Source organism: Manis javanica, chromosome 3 (assembly GCF_040802235.1).
Source record: "Manis javanica isolate MJ-LG chromosome 3, MJ_LKY, whole genome shotgun sequence".
In the NCBI taxonomy this organism is placed as follows: Eukaryota; Metazoa; Chordata; class Mammalia; order Pholidota; family Manidae; genus Manis; species Manis javanica.
In genome coordinates this window covers 7,449,875-7,463,732 of record NC_133158.1, presented here as the reverse complement: position 1 = coordinate 7,463,732, position 13,858 = coordinate 7,449,875, and the positions used below count along the sequence as shown (strand labels likewise).

General features: G+C 41.9%; 1 protein-coding gene across 12 annotated transcripts in view; it reads right to left on the bottom strand.

The window, feature by feature from the left end:
- Positions 1-13,858, bottom strand: part of PXK (PX domain containing serine/threonine kinase like) — a 62,170-nt gene that overhangs the window by 13,299 nt on the left and 35,013 nt on the right. For all 12 annotated transcript variants that reach the window (XM_073230775.1, XM_073230777.1, XM_073230767.1 and 9 more), the window contains 7 exons: positions 13,616-13,690; positions 11,386-11,490; positions 9,812-9,913; positions 8,213-8,374; positions 7,666-7,783; positions 6,395-6,473; positions 4,067-4,115 (listed from right to left, as the gene is read on the bottom strand). In XM_073230775.1, coding sequence (XP_073086876.1) covers positions 4,067-4,115; positions 6,395-6,473; positions 7,666-7,783; positions 8,213-8,374; positions 9,812-9,913; positions 11,386-11,490; positions 13,616-13,690 — 690 coding nt within the window. The remainder of the gene's footprint in view (positions 1-4,066; positions 4,116-6,394; positions 6,474-7,665; positions 7,784-8,212; positions 8,375-9,811; positions 9,914-11,385; positions 11,491-13,615; positions 13,691-13,858) is intronic.

The window sequence follows — 13,858 nt, the reverse complement described above, 5'->3', positions numbered from 1 at the left end:
CACTCACATTTTTTAGCAATGAATATATAAAACTAAAAAATAAACATAATATATGCTGAAAGTAATTCAAGGAATGTTCAGTGGATCCCAAATTGTCAAAACAACCTTGAAAAAGATCAGAATTGGAAGCATCACACTTCTTGATCTCAAAACATATTACAGAGCTACAGCAATCAAAACAGTGTCATACTGGCATAGACAGACACGTAAACTAATAGGACAGAACAGAAAACCTAGAAATAAGCCCTCCTGCATACGGTCAAATGATATTTGACAAGCGTGCCAAAAGTACACAGGGAAAAGACACTTTCTTTAATAAATGGTGCTGGGAAAACTGGAGACATCTACATATAAAATAAAAAAGGTGGATGGGCCCTTACCTTACAACAAATACAAAAATTAACTCAAAATTGGATTGAAGGCCTAAAACTATAAAACTCCCCGGAAAAAACACAAGGGAAAAGCCTCATGATACTGGATTTTGCAATGATTTCTTGGGTAGGACACCAAAAGCATAGGTAACAAAAACAAAAATACACAAATGGAACTACACCAGACTTAAAACTTCTGCACATGAAAGGAATCAATAGAATGAAAAGGCAACCTACAGAATGGGAGAAAATAACTGGAAATCATATATTTATAAGGGGTTAATACCTGGAATATATAAAGAACTCCTACAGCTCAACAACAAAAAACAAGGAACCTAATTAAAAAGTGGACTTGTCACAGAAAATGGATTATACCACAATAAAGCTGCAAAAAAAATGAGAATCAGAAAATCACAGGGAAAGAAAATGGGCAAAGGACCTGAATAGACATTTCTCCAGAGAAGATACACAAATGGCCACCAAGCCTATGAAAGGCTGCTTAACATTCTCTAATCATTAGAGAAATGCACATCAAAACCACAATGAGATATTGCCTCACACACATTAGGACGGTCACTACTGAAAATTCAGAAAATAGCAAGTGTTGGTGAGGATGTGGAAAAATTGGAACCCTAGTACACTGATGGTGGAAATGTAAAATGGTGCAAGAGCTATGGAAAATACTGTGGAAGCACCTTAAAAAATTAAAAAGAGGTACGATATCATGCAGCAATCCCAATTCTGGGCATATAGCCAAAAGAATTGAAAGTAGGATCGCAAAGAGGTGTTTGTACACCACACGCTCATTGCAGTATTATTCATAATAGTTAAGAGGTCGAAGCTCAAATGTCCACTGAGAGATAATGAATAAACAATATGTCATAGATACATACAGTGGAATATTATTCGGCCTTAAAAAAGGAAATCCTGTCACTTGCCACAACATTGATGGACCTTGCAGACATTATACTGAGCAAAAGAAGCCAGTCACTAAAGGACAAACACTATGTGAGATTCCACTTATATGAGATACCTAGAGTAATCAAAATCATAGAAGCAGAAAGTAGAACTGTGTTTGCCAAAGCCTGGGGGATGGGAAAATGGGGAGTTGTTCACTGAGTCTAGAGTTTTAGCCTACAATGAAAAAGTTCTGTTACACAACAGTGTGAATACAGGGAACATCACTGAATTTATACACTTAAAAATGGTCAAGAGAATAAACTTTGTATCTTTTTATCCTAATTAAAAACAAAAAATATACAAAGCTGATGTAACACACACACAAATTCAAGCAATTATATAGTATTTTATAACTGTGGAGGGATTTTTCTCTGTGCAAGATTTATGTTCTGAATTTTACAAGATTAAAGCTTTTTCCTGCTGGAAGTTACTCTTAACAATAGCCGGGCATGTTTCTGAGCCTGTCATTTCTTAATTTATTAGTTTTTCAAACCATGAGAAGCTCAGGCCTGGAAAACAGACATCCAGATCATGTTGAACTTTTTGTCTGTTTTATTCTTTTAAAAATTTAAATTAAAAAAAACTCTTGAGTAGGTAAAACAGCCATATGGTTCAAAATTTTTAAGGTGCAGAAGGGTACATACACAGTATAAAGTCTCCCACCTAGCTCCCCTTCAAGGAGGCAGCCAGCGCCACCCGTTTCTTATGCATCTTTCCACAAAGAAAATGCATTTACAATTAAATTAAATTAACACAGGCTTTAGAAAAAAACATTGTCTTTGTTGCACAGACTCCTGGTTCAGGGGCACAGCAAGGTCTAAATAATAATCCCCTGGGCTGGACAATCAGGGTTCGGGCAGAGCTTATTTATTTACAAGGCTGAATCTGAATGTATTTCCTGAGGAGTTCCAATGAAGAGATGAACTTAAATGCTTTTTTCTTCTACTTCAGATCCAAAGAAGCTATTATCATCAGAGCACCAACTGGCAAAACAGGACAGAGGAAAGTGTCTTTCTCACCCATGAATCTTCTGACCCCACCTTGTTTTTGTTTCTCCTAAAGTTAATTTCTTCACATTGCATATCTTTTAGAACACACAGAAGAGAAAGATAATTACACTTAATCCTACTCCCCAGGACGGTACGTGAGCACGGCGGAGGGCCAGGCCCTGAATGGGGCCTTCCCAGGGGTCCAATGACAACAGAACCAGTACTGCTCACCAATTCCCCACACTGAGCAAACTCAACTCAAAGATTAGGTACTTGCCTGTGAATCAGTGACTATCAACAAGGAGCAGCTCCCTCTCCCCACTCTAGGGGACATTTGGCAATTTGTCGAGACATTTTTGATTGTCACAATGTGTGGGGTGGAAGGAAAGAACGATTCACATCTAGTGGGTAAAGACCAGGGTGCCGCTTACCCTCCTATAATGTACAGGGCGGCCCCCACGGCAGAGAACTGTCTGGCCCAAAATGTCAAATGTCGTGACTAAGAAATGCTGCCTAAGATAGATGGCTGGTATTGAGAAAGCAAAGTAAATATAACTCAGCCAAAAATGAAAAGAAATCCTGACATTTGCAGCAACATGGATGGGTCTAGGGGGTATTACGCTCAGTGAAATAAGCCAGGAGGAGAAAGACAAATACCATATGATTTCACTTATTTGTGGAGAATACACACGAAGCAAAACAGAAGGAACAAAACAGCAGTAGACTTACAGACCCTGAGAAGTGACTGGTGGCTACCAAAGGGGAAGGGTTGGGGTAGGTGGAGAGGGGAGGGGGATAAAAGGCACCAAAATTCTCAATCACAGTGTAGGCTGGTCACGGGGATGGTAGTAACACAGCGAGAATACAGCCAATGATTCTGTAACATCCTCCTATGTCGACAGATAGAAGCTATACTAGTGGGAGTGAGGATTTAATAATATGAGTAACTGTTGAACCACTGTGGTGTATACTTGCAACTAATATGAGACAGTATACAATAAGAAATAAAAGAGGAAAGAAAGAAAAGAAAGGAGGGAAGGAGGGAGAAAGGAAGGAAGGAAGAGCAAAGTAAGGCATCAACCTGGGTTTCTTGGGGTTCCAAAGTCCCCACTCTGTCCATGACCCCATACAACACTGCCGCTGCCCAGGACACTTCCTTCTGGTCTTCTAGACACAGGGGTTTTTGTACACACTGTGTTTTATATCCAGCTTTTTTTCCCTTCACTCAAATAATAATCAGTATGTTAAGTCAGACAGAGAAAGACAAACATTGTATGACCTCACTTACATGTGGAATCAAAACAAAAAACAAAAACTCCAAACCCATAGATACAGAGAACAGAATGGTGGTTGCCAGGGCCAGGGGACGGGGGTGGCAGGGGACAAAATGGGTGGAGGGAGTTAAAAGACACAAGCTTTCAGTTATAAAATAAGTAAGTCATGGGATATAATGTACAACACGGTCACTATAATTAATAATACTGTACTGCACACTTGAAAATTGCCGAGAGTGAAAAGTTCTCAAGAAAAAAATTCTCATCACAAGAAAAAAAATTTGTAACTGTATGTGGTAATGGATATTAATTAGATTTCTTGTGATCATTTTGTAATACATACATATATCAAATCATTGTCTTATATCCCTGAAACTCATGTTAGATCAATTATAGCTCAATTTTTAAAAATCACTAAGTTTAAAAATCAACTTATTTATGGCACAGACCAAAAATTGATGATTTGCTTTACCTTAAACTGTGGCTTTTCAGAAGTGGTTAGTAAAACGTCACTGAATAATCTATAAAGAAGAGAAACAAACAAACAAAAGTCTTTCTTAAACCAGGTGTACTCTCTGAACAGGATCAAAAGAGAATGAGACATCTTTTAGCCCACTAGGTCCCCACCACACCCCCCAACCCCAGATCAATCCACTGTTTCATGCTCTAAGGCATTACAAGCCACCCAGTGTGACCTCAGAAAACCCCCCAAACCCTACTAACTCTTGGAGACTGGGTCAATTCTGTCTGTAATGGGGGTTATTTCCCTACTGTGGGACCACAGGCCTCCATTCGTAGGAAATTAGTGAACACTTGGAAGAAACTTTTACAATTATTGTTTTATTATATTGTGTCTATATTTGTTATATTGCAAATCACATATGCAGTAGGTATTTCAAAACAGAATAACTAGTTTTCCTTTTTATTTTTAACCCCAGAGGAAGATAAAATTTATTCTAGAGTGCCATAAAATAAAAATGTGCAAGTAAGTAGAAAGGAATTGTTCTGATGGGAATCTAGCAAGAAAACACTTTTCTTCTAAGAAAAGGGGTGTTTCTTGCACTCTCTTAAAACAAATAGCAGCTTTTAGAGTATATATTAAACCTCTCTTCTAAAAGCACACTATTAAAAACAACAGAGGGAGGAATTCTGAAGTCCTCTGGCTGTAACAGAGGGTTTAAATGCATGCTTGGGCAGTGCCCATGTGGCTGTCCAAAGTCTTTCCTTGAAGACACCCCCCTTTTTAAACAACAGGAAATAACATCACGAGTAGAAGCAACAGGTTAACTTCCCCACAGGCTCCCTGGATGCTCAGGAGGCAGAGACAACTCTCCTCTTCAAGGGCCCAGGCCCACTTATTTTCAGGAACACATTTTAACTGAACACAGTTCCTACCTCTCCAAGTTCCCACCTCCCACAGCTCCTCTCAAGCTGAAGCCAAAAGGGTAGAAAGACTTCAGTGAAGAAAACGCACTTGGATTCACGTTCACGATGTTAGACTGGGAGGAGAGTGCAAGAGCTTTGGGAGGAGGCTGCAGGGCAAACCGATATTGGGAGTTCCCTAACTACAAATGCATTATTTCTAAAAGTCTGGGTGAGAACTGTTTTGTTTCCCCAACTGAATCTACTGTCCCATGTTCACGCTGTTATTAATGATGGTTGGCTTGGAGAGGGTCAGTCAATGCCAAGTTCAACACTAAAATGTCCCATCCCCAGGGCAGGAGCAGGGGCTGCTCACTCATCACGGCCTCTGCAGGGCCTAGGACCATGCCTGGGCTATAGAAGATGCTCCCTAACACATGGAACCCGAACTTATTGCTGCCTCCTCTGGACTCCGACTGCACGCGCCGCAAGCTGCCCCGTCTTGTTCCTCACACAGGTTGCTGAGCGTGTCTGTTACACAACCAGCGGGAAACACCAAGCTCTGGGTGTACTGCATGGCACCTGGTGCTCACAAAATCCAGGCCAATCAATACTGACCATGACATTTGATCAGCACTTCTTAAGTGCCTGGCACCATACTAAGAATCATTCCATTAAATCCTCCCAACAACTCTGCGGTGGGAACCACTGTTATTCCCATTTTACAGGTGAGGAAACTCAGCTTCCAGCAGTCAGGAAAACTTGCCCAAGGTCACCCAGGGAAAAGTGGGCCGGGTCCACCCCCAGGTCTGTGGACAGACCCTTAACCACCCTGCTGTCTCTCCAGGAAGGGACAGAAAATGTAAAGGAATGGCCCCAAAGCATTATTTCAACCACCTTGACTAGTTTAAAGGGAGAAAGTCTTTTGAGCTCTAAGCCCATAGCACAGTCCTGGTACATGTTAGGTGTTTAATCAATGTCACCCAGTGAGTAAATGAACAAACCAGAGCATGGGAGGCCACAAACACATCGCCCTCCACCTAGAGGGCAGATGGTCTAAGGCCTGCGACTCATGAACTAGCCCCGGCAGTGGGCCGACTGGTGCTCTGAAACAGGGCTGTAAAGGACAGCCACTTGAGAGGGCTGGCCCGCAGAACTTCTGAGGCGGGGGGCTGCACACTCCACGTACTCAAGGCTAACATCAACAGGCAGACACGTGAAGGCAACACTGATGTCAAAGCAGAGAGATCTGACTAAGGTAGCAGAGCGGTATGAGGCAAGGTCATGATAGCATGCTGCAAGTGACTGTCAGCAAGCAGGTCCCTCCCACTCTGCAAGGACCGCAAATGGGTCTTTACTACGGTACCGGGCACTTGGGTCAGCGATCTGGTGTGCGACACAGTCAAAAGATTACAACCAAGGCACATGATTGACTTACGGCATCTGTAACAGCCGGGAGACGGTAGGCATGCCATTTTTACAGGCTTCACAAGACAGCGTAGACTCCAACACGGCCACTTGAAATGAACAGATACACATTTTAGTTCCACAGCACACGCTGGCAAATCCACTGGGTGATGAAAAGTTTGACACCACTTTGCAACAACTCTCTGCAGGCTCATCAGGATGGTGTCAAAACTCTTCACGCACAGACAGATGGCATACGTGGAGAGGGGAATGCTGGCAACATGGAGGTTACCGATGACTCAGAATAAACGGTTCAGAAACCACATGCTGACAGAAAGCTAAATATATGTCAGAGATAATTGGAGGAAGGAGTCAAGGTATCATTCATAAAATGTTTGCCTCAAAAAAGAGAAGCAAACACTACCCAGACATAAAATTCTGCATGTGAAAGGCATTTTGCTGCTTGTCTGCTTTTAATCAAAACCAGCATACAAAATGCCAACTGTTGCTATCTCATCACCTAACACCTTGGATGAAATAAACAAAAGCAGCCAGATTTTCCTACTCACTGTTCAGTTTCAGCTGTTCAAACTCAACCCAGAGTGGTCCTGGGGCCTGTTCTCTTGAAGCACCTCATGCAACACAAACCAGTGCTTGCTGGACGGCAAGAGCGACCCGCCTCCTCCCTCCTCCCTAGCAGGGGTCCCGAGCTGGCTATGGACAGGCCGGGGCTGTACCACCACCTACGTCCCTCTCCTAAAGGGGCTCTCACCTGTCCTCTGGCTCTCCTCAGCCCCTCGGGAATGCTGGAAGAACTCCTGGATCCATTTTGCCGGGAGTCACAGGCCTGTCCACCTGGCTTAGCTCTGGGCCTGTGGGCCTTTAATCTATCAGGTGTCTGGCCCACAGCTGTCTTGCTCCTTGAAGGCCCCCTCCAGCCTTGCTCAGACTCCTGACACTTGCCTGAGTCGGCAAGGTGGGCTTCACGTTGCCTGCTCCTGGCTTCTGCTTCTATATCTGCCTCAGTCTGGCCATACTTCTCCCCATCCTCCTGCCTCCAAAACTCTAATGCGTGTACAAAACACCCCCTGAGGGGTTTGTCAGGTAGCTTGACAAGTGGATAAGCCAACTGAATTTACACTGAAGTGCATGTAAGTAAATTACTCAGACTGGGTTACTTTACTTTGGATAAGGATTTCTGACTGTGGAGCTTGGCAACATCCTCTGGGTCTTTCCTGGAAAGGGAGTGAGTAGCTCTGCAGACTACAGGGTCCAGAAGACCCTGCCAAACGCTGTACTGACCCACAGCCATAGACGGTGCAGGAGGGAAGGAGTCCACGGGCACCGAGTCTGGCGGTCGTCCATACGTCATTTCATATAGTAAGTGGCCAAAGCAGTGGACGTCCACACTTTCCAGCGACTGTGGAATAAAAGACAGCAGTGGCATGCCCATCCTGCAGTTTGGCTTTATGAATCCCAATGTTCCTGCCCTAGGCATCCCCTGAGAAAGGGCTCGGGGACCACCCCTCTCCTAGCTGGTAGAGAGAGCGCAACTCAAAGGCCTCCGTAAAGCTCACCAGGCATTATTCTGACCCAAAGTCCTGCTCCTACCCTCCATGGCATTCCAATCAGTGATCCAAGCCCCTCCTGTCCTTTCTACCATTTCAACTGGCCTCTTGGGGGCCTAGCAATGGTCTGTGGGAGAAACAGGGCTGACAAGCAGGGCCTGCCCCAACGATACCTTCCCCACTTGGTGTTTATTTCTTACAGGGGCAGATTTTGGCTCCTGCTATGGGGATAATTTACACCTAGAGATGAACTTGCTGTTTCATTATTTTCAGCCACTTACATTGATTTTCCTGAATTGTGAGAAGTAAGATCGGTAGAAGGAAGGAAGGCCCAATAAGGAATTCTCAAGGTCCAGCAGCCGGCAGGTGTCCCCATCCAACATCACATTGGAGGCATGAAGATGCCCATAAGGAAATCCCTTGTCATGCAGAAACTTTAGTACCTATTGAAAATAAACAGAGGTTACACTTTCCCCTGTACCATGTTCAGATATAAGACATCGGTTTTTTAAGCCAATATATGTATATATATATATATATATTTTTTTTGAGAGGGCATCTCTCATATTTATTGATCAAATGGTTGTTAACAATAAAATTCTGTATAGGGGAGTCAATGTTCAATGCACAATCATTAATCCACCCCAAGCCTAATTCTCGTCAGTTTCCAATCTTCTGAAGCATGACAAACAAGTTCTTACATGGTGAACAAATTCTTACATAGTGAGTGAGTTCTTACATGGTGAACAGTACAAGGGCAGTCATCACAGAAACTTCCGGTTTTGATCACTCATTATGAACTATAAACAATCAGGTCAAATATGAATATAGCCAATATATTTTTAAGCAAAACCAGGCAAGACACTGGAGAGATTCCTAGTGAAAAATGCCATGTCCATCCTTCTCCTTGGAGAAGGGAGGGATGCTGAGCACTTTCCAGCTGGGGGCCCAAGCCAGGCCCCTCATTCCCAAAGAGCATAGAAGCAGCCAAGTCTGCTTGGAGTTAATAGCTTTGATGTCAAGAGGCTCTGCTTTCAGCACTTTCTGATCCCAACAGGCCAGCCTGCTTCAGGGCAAAGTCTTGGACCTCCTGTGTAGATGTGAAGCATGAAGCTATCACGTCTGCTCTGCCTAGTTCAAGAAAACAGGCGGAGCTGAAGGCACCTCTGCCTTCTCTCCTCAGAGTACACGCAGCTGTTTATTAACAGAACACATGACAGGCTGCCACAAAAAGGAGCAAACTTTTCAGCAGCCATTTAATAAACAAGGGCTCACCCAGTACAGAGATGCTTGGCTGCAGCCCTGCAAAGACCTGGTGGCCCAGAGCAGTGCTGGCCAAAGCAGATGCCCACGACAATCCAGTGAGGACGGGAAGGAAATAGTACACTTTTCTGTTTGTTCTGTTTTTAACCTCATTCTTTCCTAACTCATAATGTACACAATATACGAGCAGTAGTAGCTGTATTTTATGCTATTTAAAAATCTATAACATTGTGGTGGGGGATGGGTACTCCATGATCCATGAAGCTTGGAGAAAACTGCTCCAGTGAGTAATGTGGGAAGGCTTTTCATGCTATTTACACTTCTGTAAGAGAGCCATATGGTTATGAATGTAACAAAATACAAAATCTTGGCACAAAGATAAGATCAACCAAAAATAACACAAAACCTGGTATCCACACAGTGAAGTTCTTAAAAATCAGACACTCAATTCCAGTAAGCTAACCTTTTGGAATTCTGTAGGTCTAAATTACTGCCGTAGTCTCAAATATTTGCTTTTGGGGATAAAATATTACAATGCCATAGGTGCGTAAGTGATCAGACAACTTAGGGTGCAATTCCAAAAAACCTTAACCAAAAATTAAGTAAGTACCTCTTACCTCTAGTATTTGCCTTCCGTATGTTTTTATTTGCTGGAGTTCAAGGCCCTGAATCTTCTTTGGGCCGCAGTACTTCTTCAGGAATGGATCTTTTGGTTTTGCCTTTGGAAAAGAACAAAAAGCACGTAGGAAAGAAGCAGAGGGGTGGGATTCTGCACACGGCCTCCCTGAACAGGCAGGACTCACAGAGGCTGGGGGCTCCAGACAAGGCCAGCCCGCAGGATGTGGGCTTTTAAAATATAAGAGTCTGTCAACAGGCACATGAAAAGATGCTCCACACGGCTAATCATCAGGGAAATGCAAATTAAAACCACAGTGAGATGTCACCTCACACCAGTTAGGATGGCCAGCATCCAAAAGACAAGAAATAACAAATGCTGGTGAGGATGCAGAGAAAGGGGAACCCTCCTACACTGTTGGTGGGAATGTAAATTGGTGCAACCACTGTGGAAAGCAATATGGAGGTTCCTCAAAAAACTAAAAATAGGGATACATTTGACCCAGTAATTCCACTCCTAGGAATTTAGCCCAAAAAAACAAAATCCCTGATTTGAAAAGATATATACACCCCTGTTTACTGCTGAACAGTTTGCAAAAGCCAAGATATGGAAGCAACCCATGTGTCCATCAGTAGATGAATGGATAAAGAAGATGTGATACATATACACAATGGAATATTATTCTGCCATAAAAAGAAAAGAAATCCTGCCATTTGCAACATGGATGGATCTAGAGGGTATTATGTTCAGTGAAATAAGCCAGGCAAAGAAAGACAAATACTGAATCATTTAGCTTATTTGTGGAGTATAAAACAAAGCAAAACAGAATGAGCAAAATAGCAGTGGACTCATAGACGCTGAGAAGGGACTAGTGGTTACCAAGGGGGAGGGGGAAAAAGAGTCACAATAATTCACAATCACAATATAAGTGGTCACAGGGACGGTAGTACGGCATGGAGAATACAGTTAATGATTCCATAACATCTTACTACGTTGACAGATAGTAACTGCACTAGAGGGAGTGAGGATTTGATAATATGGGTAACTGTTGAACCACTGTGTTGTACATTTGAAGCCATCATAAGATTGTATATCAATGATACTTTAATAAAAAAATAAAGTACAAGAGCCTGTATAGTTGATGGAGAGAGGCTGACCCAAGTTCTGTCCTTTCTCTAGTCCAGTGAAGATGTACCTGGTGTGGCCTTAGTAGACCCCAAAGTATCATATACTGTCAGAATTCTTCAGTATTGCCTTATTTTAAAAAGTTTTCCCAGCTTTATTGTGATAGTTCAGTGTTGCTTTGTTAAATGAAAGGACACAAACTTTAACACTGTCCTGATGGAATGGACAAAACCATTAAATGTTCACCCTTCCTGTGTATGTGGAGAGGAATGCTCTTTAACCAAACTAAGTAGGTTTTATTGTTAAAATCAAAATAAATTCCAGATAAAATCAAAATGAAAATATAATAGTCAGGACCTAGTTTCTGGAAACTTAGGGATCAAATATCAATACAAGGTCCTAAAGGGACTTGAGAACTTCTTTATGACCATGAATTTCTACCACAGATACCTTGTAGATCAGGTCCTTCAAAGTTCCTTTTTCATTAAACATCCTAATTAGCAATGCTGAGGATTCATTAGCTGTGGCGAAGGTAACGCGATAGATATACGGGTGCTGCCAGACAAAAAAGAGATTCACATTTATTTGTATCAGAATAAATGTTTCCTTCACAGCTTTGCCTAACTCTGAACATTGCTATCTGGTGCCACGCAGGGACCATTAACAGCCAGAACAGAAGCCAAAGGAGCATCCTTCGGCACCGTAGCCCTCTTCCAAAGCAGTGGGCATGAATCTTCCTGTCCTTCTAGAGTGGACTATGAGGATTCAAGGTCCTCCTGGGATAGGGACATTGATACCAATCAACTGGGGTGGAGAATAAGACAAAGTATTTTAACGGCTGAAAGGAAAGTCCTCATACGACCTGGAGTTTTGGTTACATGAACCGACTGGCTTCAGACAGGTATTACAGTGTCCATTAGCTCAAAGAAGTACCATGAACATTAAAACGCATGCGAGCTGAGCTGTGCAAAGATGTGGGGGACAGGGGTTGAGTGGGCTGGGGGACGGAAAGGTGTGCCCAGGAAAAGACAGTAATTTGCCATGGAGTTTCCTGATCGTCACAAACGGTTCCTGTTGATATTTTAACAGCTTTATTGAAATGTAATTCACACACCATTACAATTCACCTATTTAAAGTGTACAATTTAAAGGTTTTCAGTATATTCATAGTTGTACAATTACCACACAAATCTAGTTTTAGAACATTTTCATCACCCCACAAAGAAACCCAATAAATAAAATTAAAATCCTTGAGTCCATAGTGATATAAATAGATAAAGAAGGGAAATTGGAAGCTCTTCCTCATAACAGAATACCAACTAATAAATATAAGAGGAATGCTGGAGTTAGAAAATCTCAAATGCTAAAACAGGCAGGTTTGATAAGGAACAAGATATTCATATAATCTCAAACTAAATTATTTATTAATTCTAAGTTATTTATCTAAGGAAAATAATTAAGGATAGGTATAAATGTTTAGCTATAATTGTTCACTCTGGCTTTTTAAAAAAAATTAGAACAAAAAACTAGAGATGTTTCAAATATCTAGAGAAGATTAGTTGGGTAAACTGAGGTATATAGATAATGTTAATTCTATGCAGCCAGTAATAATGATGTTACACTATATTAAGAATGAAAAAAGTTATAGTATACAATGACTCAAAAAATCAGGTTTTAAAACAATACATATATACTTTTTCAAAAATAGCCATATTAAATTCTGAAAAGCAACAACTGAACATTTTGGTTCATACTTCTGGTTGGTTGGAATTATGGGTAAGTTTTATTATTTTTTTATTTTGCTTATCTGACTTTTCTATAATTAATATGCACCACTTGTCTGCACTATTTTCTTTTTAAAAAAGCACATCCATTAAAAGAAATTTAGAATTGAGTGCTGACAGTCTGTGTCACACAACTAATCAAACTCAAAGACCACACATGGCCTATTTCTTGGTTAGACAGCACACCTCATCAAAGGCTTGATTTTGCTAACTTGACAAGATACTGTCTTCAAAAATGAGCTTTCCAACCCAACTGGACAGATAAGCACAACTGTGCTCAATCTATACGTGAGTGACTCATTCAAGGGTCCTACGCCCTCACGTAGACCACAGCTAGAGAACATCAACACCCACTCAATATTCTGGCCAGATGAGTCTTTTCCTGAAGACAGAATGTTTTGAAATAGACTGCCGTAGTTGTTTACATTGAAGACCTTGTTTATAACTGTGTATTGGCATAAATAACACCAGGTACTTCTCAAGGCTGACTAGTTACCTGTGAGAAGAGTAACTCAGACTGCAAAAGTGCTATTTTGCCATTCCTTCATCCAGCTTATCTAAATCCATTAGTTTCATGTTCTCAGGAGAGAAACGAATCTTTCAATTCCACTGATATGAACAAAGCAGCTGACTTCCTCTGCTGCTATTTGCTTAAAACAGAGACTACATTTAAATGACCACATGTACATGTGCTGCGCAGGCGTCATGAATGCCTCTGAATGGCTTCTCATTGATGAGAGCAGCCCTGAGCAACTTCAGCCTGATCTGAAATCCTCTCTACCTCTCCGTTCTTCTGAGCCTGTAGACTGTTTCCAGCTCTTCTGCCCATGGTCTCCCATGAGAAAACACTGTGGATCGGTCATCAGCACCAAGATAACAGACGGACTCGTACTCACCGAACAGGAAGGCAGAAGTTTGATTAGACACTGAAAATCTTTATCTGACAGATACTTGTCGGGGCCAAGGTCAGCCTGAAAACAGGAGAGGAAACAGCAGGGTGCTCCCTTGGTTATCAGAAGAAAAATTCCTTGTAAGTCTTTCCCCCTTTTTTCATTTGTCCAAACATAAAGCAAAGGTGAAAACTGAAAACCACCCTGTCTTGCTACTTGAAGGCCTTTCCGGAGTGGCAGCAAATAAAC